The sequence below is a fragment of the Myxine glutinosa genome, chromosome 8 (genome assembly GCF_964187855.1).
Source record: "Myxine glutinosa chromosome 8, kmMyxGlut1.1, whole genome shotgun sequence".
Lineage (NCBI taxonomy): Eukaryota > Metazoa > Chordata > Myxini > Myxiniformes > Myxinidae > Myxine > Myxine glutinosa.
The window spans coordinates 47,325,959-47,345,108 of NC_136268.1; the positions used below are offsets into that span (position 1 = coordinate 47,325,959).

The 19,150-nt window shown below is 57.3% G+C and overlaps 1 protein-coding gene across 1 annotated transcript in view; it reads left to right on the top strand.

Annotated features, from left to right (window-relative positions):
- GRK7 (G protein-coupled receptor kinase 7) overlaps nucleotides 1-19,150 on the top strand; it is a 76,037-nt gene that overhangs the window by 19,290 nt on the left and 37,597 nt on the right. The window contains 1 exon segment of the mRNA XM_078783228.1: nucleotides 9,350-9,790. Coding sequence (XP_078639354.1) covers nucleotides 9,350-9,790 — 441 coding nt within the window.

Here is a 19,150-nt window from a genome sequence, read left to right on the forward strand (position 1 = left end):
ACCGTCGCAGTCGTTGCCTTCATGGTGGACCCACTCTCCGTTGGGGGATTGGCCCCTATAGAAAGGCCAACCCCCCCTCCTGGGGTCCTCATAACCCCGGACGGGCCCGCACTTTTGGCACTGATCGCGTATGTGGCTCTGACTCCGATCCCCCTTTTTATTTTGATTAAGTTGAGCCCGTTTCTCCTGGACATACATTTGCAATATTTCCTCCTTAATATCCTTCTTCTCCTCTAAGGAGGAGGCCGGGCATTGTTCCAGCTTGTCGCATAAATCGTTGGTTGTCATTCCCTTCCAGCCGAAAAGGACGGACTGTACCTGTTTCTTTAATGCCGGCCGAAGCCCCTCGATTAGATATTGGTTCACCAATAGTTGGGGTAGCCCTATCAGCTGCATCGGACCCAGTCCTCCCCTGCGCGCGATGGCCTTTTCCAACCTTTCCCGGTAATCTCCAATTGATTCTCCTGTCTTCTGTTTTATGGCCCCGATTTTTCCCCAGTCCGGACCTCCTGCTGGCAACAGCGCCAGCTCGATGGATTCTAGCAGCCGGACCTTCAGTTCCTCCCATTGTACTTGTGTTATCTGGCCCGCTCCTGCTGCCCTTGGATCCTCAATCGGCCACTGTGCTCTTTGTCTAGCCCTTTCCCATACCTTGGGTAGGAGCACGGATACTCCCATATGGGTTATGTCTCGATAGTCGCACTCGCCAACTAAAAACCAATTTGACATGGTTGGCACTATCTGTCGTGGGTCATCGATAAGCAAATGTTGAATCCTTTCCCGCATTACTGTTAAAGCGGATTCTTTCCATGGTACCCTTTCTCGAACCCCCTGACCTTGAGCATTAACTCCAATAACTTGTAAGGGGCACAATGTTTTCCTTCCTGTTATTTCCTGACATTCCAATGGGGTAGTTTGTGAGGTCTCGTTCCCATTACAGCCTACCAGTGAGGGGTATAACCCATCCTGTCCTATCGGTGGTGGGAACCCTACAATATCGGTCCCGTTATTTATCCCGTTAGCCCCGAGCTGTGCAAACGGATTTCCCTGGCTCGGATGGTTCTGGGGGGTAACGACCTTCGTGCCGTGGGGTGTCGGCCCCTGGGGTAACTGGGGCGCGATGGTAGCGGGGTTGCAGGGAGGTGGTGGCGGGAGCGCAGAAAGGATAGGTGGCGCCTGAAACCCCGGGACAGGGCTTAGGTCTGGGGCTGGGGAGGATAGATTGGTTACTACCTCCCCTACCGCGGGGTCTGGATTTTCAACGAGCGGCATCAGTCGCGCGTTGGCCTGCCTCTCTATTTCTTTAACCGCTTCATCCTGCATTTTATTCGCCTGTTTCCTCAGGCCCTTGAGTTTTGATACCTCACCGGCCAGGCTGGCCTGTATCGACCTTGCGTGTCGCTTCATCGCTTCTTCCTTCCACCAACCAAAGACTTTCCAATAGTCAGGCGGGAAGTGTTTCGTGTCCTGTTCTAACTTTTCTAATGCCCCATACAACGCGTCCAATTTTTCCAGCGCAAAAGACCCTCCTTCGGGCCACGTTTCACCTAGATCCTTAGTCAGCGCAACCCATGACTTCCCTGGTCTCGCAGCGTCATAGCCATACCTCCTAAACATGAAAAATGCTGGGGTATTTCTGAGAGGTTCACCTGCCTTTACAGTCTATTACCCATCCTAGGAAAATTTAGTTTACCGACGTAGCCTTGTACCCGTGAGGTTCGCCCGCCTCGCGAGGTACGGCCGTCTACCTAACTCCTGAGAGGCCGACGTAGCCTTGTACCCGTGAGGTTCGCCCCCCTCGCGAGGTACGGCCGTCAACCTAACTCCTGAGAGGCTTGCCCGCCTTCACAGCTGTCTAACCTATCCTTACTTTACTTTCCTGGCGTCCTACGCCCTTATAATACTTCTAACCTTACTTATGATTCCAATGTCTCCCGGGTAGGCCTCGGATTGGGACGCCGCCCTTATCCTTACCCTCACAACCCAGAGATCTATTACCCCTTACCCTCGGGCGCCTAACGTGGGGCACTTTCCTTTACATAACGTTACCCTGACGAGTACATAAACAGTCAGTTGCTCCGGGACCCAAGCGGTCCGTATTTAAATTTAGGTTCATGGATCAGGTTCGAGCAGGGAACAGAACAAACGGCACCCGAGCAAGAGAGTGGGTTACAATTTGGACTGACCCCCAGGCTATAAAGGAAAAACAAAAGAAAACCACAGCTCACCTGACCCGGATCAATTGCCAGCTGGTCTCACCACTCACTTGCCTGGGACCGCGTCCCGGACTGCACAGACTGATCCCACCGCTGCCACCATATGTCGGAATGGGACTTAGAACTTGGGACTCAGAGGACTCAGAGAAAGGAGCAACGGATATATTTATTAGAACTCGTTTACACAAGCTTGCGGAAAACACAATGTCGCTTGAAGCTCACGAAATGACCAACACTACAACAAGGTGCTTTGAAGTAATTCGATTTAAACTTGCTATATATAAAGAATATAGGGTGTGGCTTTAGCTCACAAGATACAGAGAAAGAATGGGCTCATTGGTCCCCCCACCATTAGTCCCATCCTGTTGTTCAGTTAGTTAAAGGAAGTTCATCCAAGGCCACTCATGGGTTAACTCAGATAAGGAGATGGTCAGCAATATGTGGCAACATGTTTACAACTTTCTGTATAGAGACTTGGGTTGGGGAAGTACAAAGGGAGTGGACACTCATAAATGTGTCAGCCTACAGGATATTGGCAAAGTCTTGTGGGAGGCTGAGAGATAGCAGCTGCAACCAAGGCCACAAAAGGGGAACAAGGAATTATGCCAATACAGGGCAAGAGCTCACAAGCACAGAACTCCTTATTAGGGTATTACACATCCTCAATGCGCAAGAAAGGACTAAGTATTTAAAAAGAATACAGCAATCAGTCAAAACAAAACATATAATTGGTTATGCTTGGTAATTGGTAGAGCAGCAAGAATTAACAAAGGGGGAGGGGAATAACAGCTCCCCACACTCCAACGCGTCGAACTCGGCATTCACCACGGCGAGCTTGGCCGGGTCGAGGCGGCTGGCTCTGGTGTAGACCGGCGGGCCCGTAGTTGGTATGTGGTGCTCGATACCATGTCTCACTGCGACGCCCGAAAACGTCGGCCGCATGAGGGCCGGGAACTCTGCGAGCAGGCGAGCGAACTCGTTCGCCGCCGGGAGGGCGCCTGCTAGTTCGGTCGGTGCGGAGCTGCTCATCGTGCATGCCAGGGAGCTGAAAGTCTCGGCGTTGACAAGGCGACGCCATTTGACGTCGACCAGCAGCCCGTGCGTGCAGAGGAAGTCGGCGTCTAGTAAAGCCATGGGCACGCTCGCCGTCACAAAGGTCCAATTAAAGCGCTGGTTGCCGAAGCAGAGGGTGACGTTGCGCGGGCCGAAGGTGCGGATGGCCGAGCCGTTGGCAGCGACCAAGGAGGGGCCGCAAATGGCGGTCTGCCTGTCCTGCTCGGAGGCGGGTATGACGCTCAGTTGGGCGCCGGTGTCACAAAGGAAACGCCGCCCGGACGCTTTGTCCTTGATGAAAAGCAAGTTGCCCGAGTGGCCGGCGCTCATGGCTGGTAATGAACGCCGGCCCGGCCATTTCCCGACTTGCCGAAAGTGCACGGGGGTCGGCATGTCCGAGCCTTGTGTCCAAACCTGGCGTGGTAATAACACCATGCCTGGTCAGGTGGAGGCCCCGGCCGTCGTGTTGGAAGCGGTCGGCGCGGCGTGGCGGCCACCAGTTGCGCCGGCAGTTCGGCCTCCAACCGCACCGGGCGCTCGGGCGCCATGGGCGTCGCCTCGGACGGCGGCGGGCTCCAGGTAGCCGCCCCGATGTGCTGGCCTGCCGAGGAGATCTTGTTGGCTTCCCTGGCGAGGGCGCGGGGATCCATGATCTGCGTGCCTGCCAGGGTGAAGCGTACCTGGCTAGGCAGCTGGCGGAGGAACAGCTCTCAGAAAAGAAAATCCGGGAGTGCTCACCGAGCAGCGAGAGCATGTAGTCCATTCGCTCGGACGGGCGCGTGTCGTCGAGCTCGGACAGGTCGAGCAGGCGTCGTGCGCGTTCTGCCGGTGAGAGGGCGAATGCGTCGAGGAGGAGCGTCTTGATCGCGCCATACTTGTCAGCGGCTGGTGGGTGCTGGAGGAGGCCCAGGGCACGGGCCGCGGTGGCGGAGCCGAGTGCCGCTACCACGGGTGTCGTCGGCGGTGATGCCTCGCAGGGCAAACTGGGAGTCCGCCTGGGCGAACCAAACCGCCGCGTGAGCCTCCCAGAAGGTAGGCAGTTTAAGGGCAACTGCCGTGTCCATGTCGGGGGTCACCAGTGAAGGAGCTGTGCTCCTACGCGAGTCGAAAGGATTGACGCGACAAAAGACGGGAATTCGTCCGAGTTTCTTTCTTGAACAAAACCAAAACTCGGGTCCTCTGAAAAGCCCGTTTATCGGGCAGCAATATATATATGCACTCAAACACGTCATGCCGGAGTGTTTGCCCGGGAAAGGCGAGACTGGGCGTGCCCAGGCGGCCTGGGCAAGCCCGGGAAAGGCAAGTCTGGACATGCCCGGGAAAGGCGAGACCGAGCGTGCCCGGGCGGCCTGGGCGAGCCCGGGAAAGGCGAGTCCGGGCATGCTCGGGAAAGGCGTGTCTGGGCATGTCCGGGCGGCCTGGCGAGCCCGGTACAGTGATCGCTCCCTGGTTGCGTCTTCGGCAGGTGTAAGGCGATTGTGTATGTTCAGCGGCAACCGCTACAGCGGTTAAGATTTCAAAGATGACTCCTCCACACTTGTTTTGCCTTTTTTTTTTTTTTTTTTTTTTAACTCTCCCACATACCTCAATGTGACAAAAAAACAACTAAACTAGAACGGCACTCAGTAGAGAACATACCTTCACCTGGTTTGCCATATCACTCAATGGTGAAGAATCAATTTAAAAATTCTACGAGCCGGATCCGCATCCGGATCTTCACCAAAATTGAATCGATTCTTCCTTGTCGGACACCCAACAAGTTTCGTTCAAATCCGTCCACAACTTTTTGAGATATTTTGTTCACAAATGGACAAACAGACACAAACAAACAGACAGACAGGGGTGAAAACATAACCTCCATCCACCTTTGGGGGTGGAGGTAAAAAGTTACATTTGTTACCATTAGAGAGATACCCGTGCTACGCACGGGTGAGAGGCCAGAAGCAAACAGGCAATGCAGATACGGCGAATGCTAAAGCATGAAACCAATAAATTCCACATTCCCGTAGCACCTTCAGTCGCACGTCAGAAATGGACAGCAAGTTCGTGAAGGACTTCCATGAAAAACGTACCTGTTCGCAAACAAACGGGTACGTTCACGTAGAGAAACATCAATCGTGGGTCCGTGGCGAATCTACATATGGCGATGGCAAAATATCAGAAATTGAAGGTTTTTATTTTAAACGATTCATATAAACATCCGTTGAATCATATCACACGCAAATCATCAAAATCTAAACAGTATCTTTAGAATTTCAATAAAAGCCACATCACTGTTCATATCGGTAAATATTATTCCATCGTGTTTCAAATCGTGATCGATACACTATGATCGTGATGATCGTGATCGTGAATCATGATCGATAATCGTGTTCACAATCGCTATGTCGTATGCACTCCCGATACATGTTTCCTTCATTGTTAAAACTACCAAATCAACAGTTAAAAGGATTTTGAGCCAATAGCTGTTACGGCCTTGGCAAGATCGATGGAGACAGCGATCTGTCAGCGATCGATGGAGACATGTTGCTTTCCCGGGTGCAGCCGTTTGTGCGTCGTCACAATGAGAACAATGAACGTCATGCGAACGCAAATGTTATGCGGGAGTCCAAACCTGAGAATGCTGGAGACCAAAGCTGAAATTGGGAAAACTAAATAGCCTATTTTACTCCTGGAGATCCCAGGATTATCCACCGAAAATATTGTTACGGATCTCGGGGGTCGGCTCTCCCCTTATCAAGGGGGGGTTAATCCCCTTGTCCTTTTAGCTGGCCGTCCCGAGTCCTGGAAGTTATAACGTCCTTCCCGGCGCGGCATTAGATAAGGTTTGTTAGGCCTAGGGGTTCACTACTACCTAAGTACCAACGCCGGCCAGAAACGAGGGAATAACTCCCGCTCGAACCACGGATACGATGGAAAATGCCGAGCGGATAGCAATCCGCGATCCGAGCTATTAACAAAGAGACTCCAAACCCGATTCTAGCGGTTCCTAATCGTGCCACGTTTACCCAATGAAAGAAAGGACGGATGCGATCGGATGGAGAGGAAACCAGAAGGTAGGAAGAACAAAGATGGGTTTATTAACAAATACACAAGAGAAGAGGAAACGAAAGGATGTACAGGAAAGGAAAAGGAAGAAGCAGCACACAGGGCAGTCTTAAAAACAGTCTTAACTTAGGACCCCAGACAAACATACACACTCACACGGGGATTGTAGCTGGTGGATGGTCAGGTAGAGGGTCCGGTGGTGGGGTCCAGGCTCCAGGTGAGGCTCCAGTCCAGCGGCAAAACCCGGCAGGCAGCACCGCGTATCTTGGAACGCGACCGGACCTTTTATATAGCAGGGGGAAAGCTGGTGTCCTGTGTACGTAATATTTGTATGGTCATGCTAAACGCACCCTCTCCAAGTTCTCTTATCAGCGCCAGCGAGTGAGTCCTCTTCCAAATGTGCGCTCCGTATCAGTCTTTTGAAGCAACCAGCGCTCCCGACAAGTAGTCCTTTTTCATGAGCGCCGCTGAATAAGTCCTGTGAAAGGGCTTTGCGTTCGCGCTTATATAATGCCAGCAAAGATCGCTCCGCGCGCCTCAAAGCCACGCCCGTCGACGATCTCACCTCAGCCCTGGTTGGCTGGTGAGGGCTTACCGGCCACGCCGTTGACGGCTGGTTGACAGGCCACATCTTGTTCTTGGCGTTCCGCCCCCTTTTTCCTGACCTCACCGCGTGTCTTATGGCGGCGCTTGAGCGAGCTATGAGACACAGACTGTAGGGGCGCGTAATGGCGTCGCTTGGAGAGGGAGGTCACAAAATGGATGGAATTGGGACCTACTCTTATTTAATTGATGCAACGCAGATTCAACTATTGGAAACATGGCCTTATCTAAAACACATAATAATGAAATAACTGAGTTCCTATGGTGGCCTACGTGTTGCTTGTGGACTAACTAGGGGTGCTACCTTTAACCTTTTAATGATGTTGAATTTACAAGAATTTATATACAAGTGTGGGTTCTAAAACCGCAACAATATCTTTGCGATCGGTGCAGCAGTTTTTACGGTACCTTCGAACGGACAGACAGACGGACATTTGGTGAATTATAGTAAGATTAGGAATTTCATTTTTAGGTATTTCTTCATACTCTAAGGGGGGTTTAAAGGTTTCATTTATTTATTTGTTTGTGAACGTTAAAAGCCAGGACATGACACATTTACAGCATAAAATATTTCAATTTGTAACGAATTCACTTTGAGAGGTAGATGTGGGACAATCACAAAAGTCCACAAAAGAAATCTATAATATACACAAAGGAGTCCGTTACAGGGACGATGGAAGAGAATAAGAAGACCACTCCTTTTTGTGTCGAGATGATGCATAGGGCTGCTGAAGCGGTTTCTAGGCTATTGAGCACATTCCTGGACGGCTTGCCACTCTGATGCAGGACACTCGAATGGCTCATTCATCCCAGTAAGCTGGTACTCATTTTGCTGACTTCAGAAGGATAACAGGCTCAGTCACCCCACCTGGTGTTAATTCAAAGGCATGAAGCAGTGGCTCGAACTAGGGACCCTGAGGTCTTAAAGCCAGCCATGTTAACCGTTAAGCCAACACCAGGATTTCAAGAGAGTAAAGAGAGGAAGGAATCCTTACTATAATTCACGGACCGACTGATTGTGTGTGTGTGTGTGTGTGTGTGTGTGTGTGTGTGTGTCGTGCTACTGCTCCTACAGTTCTGGCCCGATTACATCCCCACTTGCTACATAAGATCAGCGTGACCCCAATCAGTGTATGGCGTTGTTGATGCTGTATAACCCCAGACAGTTCTCTTGAACAAGTCCACCACACGGAGACCGCCGATTGATCTCTCAGGAGCTGCCCAGAGATCCCCCACATCTCCGATGGTGTATTCCAGAGAGAGAGAGAGAGAGAGAGAGAGAAAGAGAGAAAGAGAGAAAGAGAAAAGAGAAAGAAAAGAGAGAGAAAAGAGGAAAAGGGCCACTCCATGGGGACCGATTGGCTCTCTCACCGTGTCCGTGCTGCCCTGACGAATCCGGGCAGGAGGGAAAAAAGGGGAAGATTTGTCCTCCGACTTGCATTGGGGGCAGGGGAGGGAGGGGGTACAACCACTGCGCAGAGGCGTTCCCAATAGTTGTGTATAGGGGTGTTTTTATCTTTGCTGGTGGTCTTGGGGGCGGGGTGGGGGGGGGGGGGTACAACCACTGTGCAGAGGCAATCCCAATAGTTGTGTATAGGGGTGTTTTTATCCTTGCTGGTGGTCTTGGGGGCGGGGTGGGGGGGGGGGGGGTACAACCACTGCGTAGAGGCATTCCCAATAGTTGTGTATAGGGGTGTTTTTATCTTTGCTGGTGGTCTTGGGGGCGGGGTGGGGGGGGGGGGGGTACAACCACTGCGTATAGGCATTCCCAATAGTTGTGTATAGGGGTGTTTTTATCTTTGCTGGTGGTCTTGGGGGCAGGGGGGGGGGGGTACAACCACTGTGCAGAGGGGTTCCCAATAGTTATGTATAGGGGCGTTTTTATCTTTGCTGGTGGTCTTGGGGGCAGGGGGGGGGGGGTAAAACCACTGCGCAGTGGCGTTCCCAATAGTTGTGTATCGGGGTGTTTTATCTTTGCTGGTGGTCTTGGGGGCAGGGAGGAAGGGCAGGGGTCAAAAATTCTCTATGTAAATATGTATCATGTAGCACCACCTCTAGGTGGGAGAGGGTATTACAAGTTCAAACCCTTTACAATATGTACAGTATTCCTGTCCCCACGTTTTCCAGTGCAATGACGTGTTTGAATTATAAGCAGTCGGCATGATTTTGCTTCATACACGCAGCTCGGGTTATTTGTTTATTTTTGGGAGCAATTGAAGCAGCTGTCAGTTGCTTATACACCGCCCAAATAAAGGTATGCGTCAGAATTACATGTTGTATGCTTAGAACAAGGTCGCCCATAGGGCGGGTACTCTGCTTATTGTTAGTTCTTTTAAAAAACAACAGATGTTACTAACTCTTGTGGTCAAAATATCAATTTCGCTTGTTGTGTTGTCACTCGCCATCATGGAAGACTGTGGTGTTGCCAGGTGTGCGCTATCCAGGTGAAGCTGACAGGAAAAATGCATGCCTGCAAGAAACTTAACAAGAAGAGCCTGAAGAATAAAAAAGGACAAAAGATGGCTCTACTGGAGAAGGAGATCTTGGAATCGGTGAACAGCAGCATGGTGGTGCGTCTGGCATATGCGTTTGAGACGAAGAGGCACCTTTGTCTGGTGATGACGTTGATGAATGGCGGAGACCTCAAATTTCATATCTACAATGTCGGCAAACGAGGACTGTCCATGGACCGCGTACTCTTCTACACAGCGCAGATCGCTTGTGGCTTGCGTCACCTGCACAGGTTGTTCATCGTCTATCGGGACATGAAGCCGGAGAACGTGCTTCTTGATGAGCGCGGGAACTGCAGGCTCTCTGATCTGGGCCTTGCCGTCGTGTTGAGGAACGTCGATAACAAGATCACTCAGAGGGTATGTGCTCACCATCAGCATGACGCAACAGCTTACATCGTCATCACGCACCGCCTTAATCGTCATCACTCACCGGGTGAATCGTCATCCCGCACCGGTCTAAGTCTAAATCGTCATCCAGCACCGGCTTAATCGTCATCCCGCACCGGCTTAACCGTCATCCCGCACCGGCTTAACCGTCATCCCGCACCGGCTTAACCGTCATCCCGCACCGGCTTAACCGTCATCCCGCACCGGCTGAATCGTCATCCCGCACCGGTCTAAGTCTAAATCGTCATCCCGCACCGGTCTAAGTCTAAATCGTCATCCCACACCGGCTGAATCGTCATCACGCACCCGCTGAATCGTCATCACGCACCAGCTGAATCGTCATCACGCACCAGCTGAATCGTCATCCCGCACCGGCTGAATCGTCATCCCGCACCGGCTGAATCGTCATCCCGCACCGGCTGAATCGTCATCCCGCACCGGCTTAACCGTCATCCCGCACCGGCTTAACCGTCATCACGCACCGGCTGAATCGTCATCACGCACCGGCTGGATCGTCATCCCGCACCGGCTTAACCATCATCCCGCACCGGCTTAACCGTCATCACGCACCGGCTGAATCGTCATCACGCACCGGCTGAATCGTCATCACGCACCGGCTGAATCGTCATCCCGCACCGGCTGAATCGTCATCCCGCACCGGCTGAATCGTCATCCCGCACCGGCTGAATCTTCATCCCGCACCGGCTGAATCTTTATCCCGCTCCGGCTGAATCTTTATCCCGCTCCGGCTGAATCGTCATCCCGCACCGGCTGCATCTTTATCCCGCTCCGGCTGAATCGTCATCCCGCACCGGCTGAATCTTTATCCCACTCCGGCTGAAGCGTCATCCCGCACCGGCTTAATCGTCATCCCGCACCGGCTTGACCGTCATCCCGCACCGGCTTAACCGTCATCCCGCACCGGCTTAACCGTCATCCCGCACCGGCTTAACCGTCATCCCGCACCGGCTGAATCGTCATCACTCACCGGCTGAATCGTCATCCCGCACCGGCTGAATCTTTATCCCGCACCGGCTTGACCGCCATCCCGCACCGGGTTTCACTGCCATCCCGCACCGGGTTTCACTGCCATCCCGCACCGGCTTGACCGCCATCCCGCACCGGCTTGACCGCCATCCCGCGCCGGCTTGACCGCCATCCCGCACCTGCTTGACCGCCATCCCGCACCGGCTTGCCCGTCATCCCGCACCGGCCTGACCGTCATCCCACACCGGCTTCACCGTCATCCCGCACCGGCTTCACCGTCATCACGCACCGGCTGAATCGTCATCACGCACCGGCTAAATCGTCATCACGCACCGGCTGAATCGCCATCCCGCACCGGCTTGACCGCCATCCCGCTCCGGCTTGACCGCCATCCCGCTCCGGCTTGACCGCCATCCCGCTCCAGCTGAATCTTTATCCCGCACCGGCTGAATCTTTATCCCGCACCGGCTGAATCTTTATCCCGCACCGGCTGAATCTTTATCCCGCACCGGCTGAATCTTTATCCCGCACCGGCTGAATCTTTATCGCGCACCGGCTGAATCTTTATCCCGCACCGGCTGAATCGTCATCCCGCACCGGCTTGACCGTCATCCCGCACCGGCTGAATCGTCATCACGCACCGGCTGAATCGTCATCACGCACCGGCTGAATCGTCATCACGCACCGGCTGAATCGTCATCACGCACCGGCTGAATCGTCATCACGCACCGGCTGAATCGTCATCACGTACCGGCTGAATCGTCATCCCGCACCGGCTGAATCTTTATCCCGCTCCGGCTGAATAGTCATCCCGCACCGGCTGAATCTTTATCCCGCTCCGGCTGAATCTTTATCCCGCTCCGGCTGAATAGTCATCCCGCACCGGCTGAATCGTCATCCCGCACCGGATGAATCTTTATCCTGCTCCGGCTGAATCTTTATCCCGCTCCGGCTGAATCGTCATCCCGCACCGGCTGAATCTTTATCCCGCTCCGGCTGAATCGTCATCCCGCACCGGCTGAATCTTTATCCCACTCCGGCGGAAGCTTTATCCCGCTCCGGCTTAATCGTCATCCCGCACCGGCTTAATCGTCATCCCGCACCGGCTTGACCGCCATCCCGCACCGGCTTGACCGTCATCCCGCACCGGCTTAACCGTCATCCCGCACCGGCTTAACCGTCATCCCGCACCGGCTTAACCGTCATCCCGCACCGGCTTAATCGTCATCACGCACCGGCTGAATCGTCATCACTCACCGGCTGAATCGTCATCCCGCACCGGCTGAATCTTTATCCCGCACCGGCTGAATCATCATCCCGCACCGGCCTGACCGCCATCCCGAACCGGCCTGACCGCCATCCCACACCGACTTGACCGCCATCCCGCACCGGGTTTCACTGCCATCCCGCACCGGGTTTCACTGCCACCCCGCACCGGGTTTCACTGCCATCCCGCACCGGCTTGACCGCCATCCCGCGCCGGCTTGACCGCCATCCCGCGCCGGCTTGACCGCCATCCCGCACCTGCTTGACCGCCATCCCGCACCGGCTTGCCCGTCATCCCGCACCGGCCTGACCGTCATCCCACACCGGCTTCACCATCATCCCGCACCAGCTTCACCATCATCACGCACCGGCTGAATCGTCATCACGCACCGGCTGAATCGCCATCCCGCACCGGCTTGACCGCCATCCCGCTCCGGCTTGACCGCCATCCCGCTCCGGCTTGACCGCCATCCCGCTCCAGCTGAATCTTTATCCCGCACCGGCTGAATCTTTATCCCGCACCGGCTGAATCTTTATCCCGCACCGGCTGAATCTTTATCCCGCACCGGCTGAATCTTTATCGCGCACCGGCTGAATCTTTATCCCGCACCGGCTGAATCGTCATCCCGCACCGGCTTGACCGTCATCCCGCACCGGCTGAATCGTCATCACGCACCGGCTGAATCGTCATCACGCACCGGCTGAATCGTCATCACGCACCGGCTGAATCGTCATCACGCACCGGCTGAATCGTCATCACGCACCGGCTGAATCGTCATCACGCACCGGCTGAATCGTCATCACGTACCGGCTGAATCGTCATCCCGCACCAGCTGAATCTTTATCCCGCTCCGGCTGAATAGTCATCCCGCACCGGCTGAATCTTTATCCCGCTCCGGCTGAATCTTTATCCCGCTCCGGCTGAATCGTCATCCCGCTCCGGCTGAATCGTCATCCCGCACCGGATGAATCTTTATCCCGCTCCGGCTGAATCTTTATCCCGCTCCGGCTGAATCGTCATCCCGCACCGGCTGAATCTTTATCCCGCTCCGGCTGAATCGTCATCCCGCACCGGCTGAATCTTTATCCCACTCCGGCGGAAGCTTTATCCCGCTCCGGCTTAATCGTCATCCCGCACCGGCTTAATCGTCATCCCGCACTGGCTTGACCGCCATCCCGCACCGGCTTGACCACTATCCCGCACAGGCTTATCCGTCATCCCGCACCGGCTTAACCGTCATCCCGCACCGGCTTAATCGTCATCCCGCACCGGCTTATTCGTCATCACGCACCGGCTGAATCATCATCACGCACCGGCTGAATCGTCATCCCACACCGGCTGAATCTTTATCCCGCTCCGGCTGAATCTTTATCCCGCTCCGGCTGAATCGTCATCCCGCACCGGTTGAATCGTCATCCCGCACCGGCTGAATCGTCATCCCGCACCGGCTTGACCGCCATCCCGCACCGGCTTGACAGCCATCCCGCACCGGCTTGACCGCCATCCCGCACCCGCTTGACTGCCACCCCGCACCGGCTTGACCGCCACCCCGCACCGGCTTGACCGCCACCCCGCACCGGCTTGACCGCCACACCGCACCGGCTTGCCCGCCACACCGCACCGGCTTGACCGCCACCCCGCACCGGCTTGACCGCCATCCCGCACCGGCTTGACCGCCATCCCGCACCGGCTTCACCGCCATCCCGCACCGGCTTCACCGCCATCCCGCACCGGCTTCACCGCCATCCCGCACCGGCTTGACCGTCATCCCGCACCGGCTTCACTGTCATCCCGCACCGGCTTCACCGTCATCCCGCACCGGCTTCACCGTCATCCCGCACCGGCTTGACCACCACCCCGCACCGGCTTCACCGCCATCCCGCACCGGCTTGCCCGCCATACCGCACCGGCTTGCCCGCCATACCGCACCGGCTTGACCGCCATCCCGCACCGGCTTGACCGCCATCCCGCACCGGCTTGACCGCCACCCCGCACCGGCTTCACCGCCACCCCGCACCGGCTTGACCGCCATCCCACACCGGCTTGACCGTCATCCCGCACCGGCTTCACCGTCATCCCGCACCGGCTTCACCGTCATCCCGCACCGGCTTCACCGTCATCACGCACCGGCTTGACCGCCATCCCGCACCGGCTGAATCTTTATCCCGCACCGGCTGAATCTTTTTCCCGCACCGGCTGAATCTTTTTCCCGCACCGGCTGAATCTTTATCCCGCACCGGCTGAATCTTTATCCCGGACCGGCTGAATCTTTATCCCGCACCGGCTGAATCTTTATCCCGCACCGGCTGAATCTTTATCCCGCACCGGCTGAATCTTTTTCCCGCACCGGCTGAATCTTTATCCCGCACCGGCTGAATCTTTATCCCGCACCGGCTGAATCATCACCCCGCACCGGCTTGACAGCCATCCCGCTCCGGCTTGACCGCCATCCCACACCGGCTGAATCTTTATCCCACACCGGCTGAATCTTTATCCCGCACCGTCTGAATCTTTATCCCGCACCGGCTGAATCGTCATCCCGCACCGGCTTGACCGTCATCCCGCACCGGCTGAATCGTCATCACGCACCGGCTGAATCGTCATCACGCACCGGCTGAATCGTCATCCCGCACCGGCTGAATCTTTATCCGGCTCCGGCTGAATAGTCATCCCGCACCGGCTGAATCTTTATCCCGCTCCGGCTGAATCTTTATCCCGCTCCGGCTGAATCGTCATCCCGCTCTGGCTGAATCGTCATCCCGCACCGGATGAATCTTTATCCTGCTCCGGCTGAATCTTTATCCCGCTCCGGCTGAATCGTCATCCCGCACCGGCTGAATCTTCATCCCGCTCCGGCTGAATCCTCATCCCGCACCGGCTGAATCTTTATCCCGCTCCGGCGGAAGCTTTATCCCGCTCCGGCTTAATCGTCATCCCGCACCGGCTTAATCGTCATCACGCACCGGCTGAATCGTCATCACGCACCAGCTGAATCATCATCCCGCACCGGCTGAATCTTTATCCCGCTCCGGCTGAATCGTCATCCCGCACCGGTTGAATCGTCATCCCGCACCGGCTGAATCGTCATCCCGCACCGGCTTGACCGCCATCTCGCACCGGCTTGACCGCCATCCCGCACCCACTTGACCGCCACCCCGCACCGGCTTGACCGCCACCCCGCTCCGGCTTGCCCGCCACACCGGCTTGACCGCCACCCCGCACCGGCTTGACCGCCATCCCGCACCGGCTTCACCGCCATCCCGCACCGGCTTCACCGCCATCCCACACCGGCTTCACCGCCATCCCGCACCGGCTTGACCGCCATCCCGCACCGGCTTGAACGTCATCCCGCACAGGCTTGCCCGCCACACCGCACCGGCTTGACCGCCACCCCGCACCGGCTTGACCGCCATCCTGCACCGGCTTGACCGCCATCCCGCACCGGCTTAACCACCATCCCGCACCGGCTTAACCGCCACCCCGCACCGGCTTCACCGCCATACCGCACCGGCTTGCCCGCCATACCGCACCGGCTTGACCGCCATCCCGCACCGGCTTGACCGCCATCCCGCACCGGCTTGACCGCCACCCCGCACCGGCTTCACCGCCACCCCGCACCGGCTTCACCGCCATCCCGCACCGGCTTGACCGCCACCCCACACCGGCTTCACCGCCATTCCGCACCGGCTTGCCCGCCATACCGCACCGGCTTGACCGCCATCCCGCACCGGCTTGACCGCCACCCCGCACCGGCTTCACCGCCACCCCGCACCGGCTGAATCGTCATCCCGCACCGGCTGCATCTTTATCCCGCTCCGGCTGAATCGTCATCCCGCACCGGCTGAATCTTTATCCCACTCCGGCTGAAGCGTCATCCCGCACCGGCTTAATCGTCATCCCGCACCGGCTTGACCGCCATCCCGCACCGGCTTGACCGTCATCCCGCACCGGCTTAACCATCATCCCGCACCGGCTTAATCGTCATCACTCACCGGCTGAATCATCATCCCGCACCGGCTGAATCTTTATCCCGCACCGGCTGAATCATCATCCCGCACCGGCCTGACCGCCATCCGGAACCGGCCTGACCACCATCCCGCACCGGCTTGACCGCCATCCCGCACCGGCTTGACCGCCACCCCGCACCGGCTTCACCGCCACCCCGCACCGGCTTGACCGCCATCCCACACCGGCTTGACCGTTATCCCGCACCGGCTTGACCGTCATCCCGCACCGGCTTCACCGTCATCCCGCACCGGCTTGACCGCCATCCCACACCGGCTTGACCGCCATCCCGCTCCGGCTTGACCGCCATCCCGCACCGGCTGAATCTTTATCCCGCACCGGCTGAATCTTTTTCCCGCACCGGCTGAATCTTTTTCCCGCACCGGCTGAATCTTTATCCCGCACCGGCTGAATCTTTATCCCGGACCGGCTGAATCTTTATCCCGCACCGGCTGAATCTTTATCCCGCACCGGCTGAATCTTTATCCCGCACCGGCTGAATCTTTTTCCCGCACCGGCTGAATCTTTATCCCGCACCGGCTGAATCTTTATCCCGCACCGGCTGAATCATCACCCCGCACCGGCTTGACCGCCATCCCGCTCCGGCTTGACCGCCATCCCACACCGGCTGAATCTTTATCCCACACCGGCTGAATCTTTATCCCGCACCGTCTGAATCTTTATCCCGCACCGGCTGAATCGTCATCCCGCACCGGCTTGACCGTCATCCCGCACCGGCTGAATCGTCATCACGCACCGGCTGAATCGTCATCACGCACCGGCTGAATCGTCATCCCGCACCGGCTGAATCTTTATCCGGCTCCGGCTGAATAGTCATCCCGCACCGGCTGAATCTTTATCCCGCTCCGGCTGAATCTTTATCCCGCTCCGGCTGAATCGTCATCCCGCTCCGGCTGAATCGTCATCCCGCACCGGATGAATCTTTATCCTGCTCCGGCTGAATCTTTATCCCGCTCCGGCTGAATCGTCATCCCGCACCGGCTGAATCTTCATCCCGCTCCGGCTGAATCGTCATCCCGCACCGGCTGAATCTTTATCCCGCTCCGGCGGAAGCTTTATCCCGCTCCGGCTTAATCGTCATCCCGCACCGGCTTAATCGTCATCACGCACCGGCTGAATCGTCATCACGCACCAGCTGAATCGTCATCCCGCACCGGCTGAATCTTTATCCCGCTCCGGCTGAATCGTCATCCCGCACCGGTTGAATCGTCATCCCGCACCGGCTGAATCGTCATCCCGCACCGGCTTGACCGCCATCTCGCACCGGCTTGACCGCCATCCCGCACCGGCTTGACCGCCACCCCGCTCCGGCTTGCCCGCCACACCGGCTTGACCGCCACCCCGCACCGGCTTGACCGCCATCCCGCACCGGCTTCACCGCCATCCCACACCGGCTTCACCGCCATCCCGCACCGGCTTGACCGCCATCCCGCACCGGCTTGAACGCCATCCCGCACCGGCTTCACCGTCATCCCGCACCGGCTTCACCGCCATCCCGCACAGGCTTGCCCGCCACACCGCACCGGCTTGACCGCCACCCCGCACCGGCTTGACCGCCATCCCGCACCGGCTTGACCGCCATCCCGCACCGGCTTAACCACCATCCCGCACCGGCTTAACCGCCACCCCGCACCGGCTTCACCGCCATACCGCACCGGCTTGCCCGCCATACCGCACCGGCTTGACCGCCATCCCGCACCGGCTTGACCGGCATCCCGCACCGGCTTGACCGCCACCCCGCACCGGCTTCACCGCCACCCCGCACCGGCTTCACCGCCATCCCGCACCGGCTTGACCGCCACCCCGCACCGGCTTCACCGCCATTCCGCACCGGCTTGCCCGCCATACCGCACCGGCTTGACCGCCATCCCGCACCGGCTTGACCGCCACCCCGCACCGGCTTCACCGCCACCCCGCACCGGCTGAATCGTCATCCCGCACCGGCTGCATCTTTATCCCGCTCCGGCTGAATCGTCATCCCGCACCGGCTGAATCTTTATCCCACTCCGGCTGAAGCGTCACCCCGCACCGGCTTAATCGTCATCCCGCACCGGCTTGACCGCCATCCCGCACCGGCTTGACCGTCATCCCGCACCGGCTTAACCGTCATCCCGCACCGGCTTAATCGTCATCACTCACCGGCTGAATCATCATCCCGCACCGGCTGAATCTTTATCCCGCACCGGCTGAATCATCATCCCGCACCGGCCTGACCGCCATCCGGAACCGGCCTGACCACCATCCCGCACCGGCTTGACCGCCATCCCGCACCGGGTTTCACTGCCATCCCGCACCGGGTTTCACTGCCATCCCGCACCGGGTTTCACTGCCATCCCGCACCGGCTTGACCGCCATCCCGCACCGGCTTGACCGCCATCCCGCGCCGGCTTGACCGCCATCCCGCACCTGCTTGACCGCCATCCCGCACCGGCTTGCCCGTCATCCCGCACCGGCCTGACCGTCATCCCACACCGGCTTCACCGTCATCCCGCACCGGCTTCACCGTCATCACGCACCGGCTGAATCGTCATCACGCACCGGCTGAATCGCCATCCCGCACCGGCTTGCCCGTCATCCCGCACCGGCCTGACCGTCATCCCACACCGGCTTCACCGTCATCCCGCACCGGCTTCACCGTCATCACGCACCGGCTGAATCGTCATCACGCACCGGCTGAATCGCCATCCCGCACCGGCTTGACCGCCATCCCGCTCCGGCTTGACCGCCATCCCGCTCCGGCTTGACCGCCATCCCGCTCCAGCTGAATCTTTATCCCGCACCGGCTGAATCTTTATCCCGCACCGGCTGAATCTTTATCCCGCACCGGCTGAATCTTTATCCCGCACCGGCTGAATCTTTATCGCGCACCGGCTGAATCTTTATCCCGCACCGGCTGAATCGTCATCCCGCACCGGCTTGACCGTCATCCCGCACTGGCTGAATCGTCATCACGCACCGGCTGAATCGTCATCACGCATCGGCTGAATCGTCATCACGCACCGGCTGAATCGTCATCACGCACCGGCTGAATCGTCATCACATACCGGCTG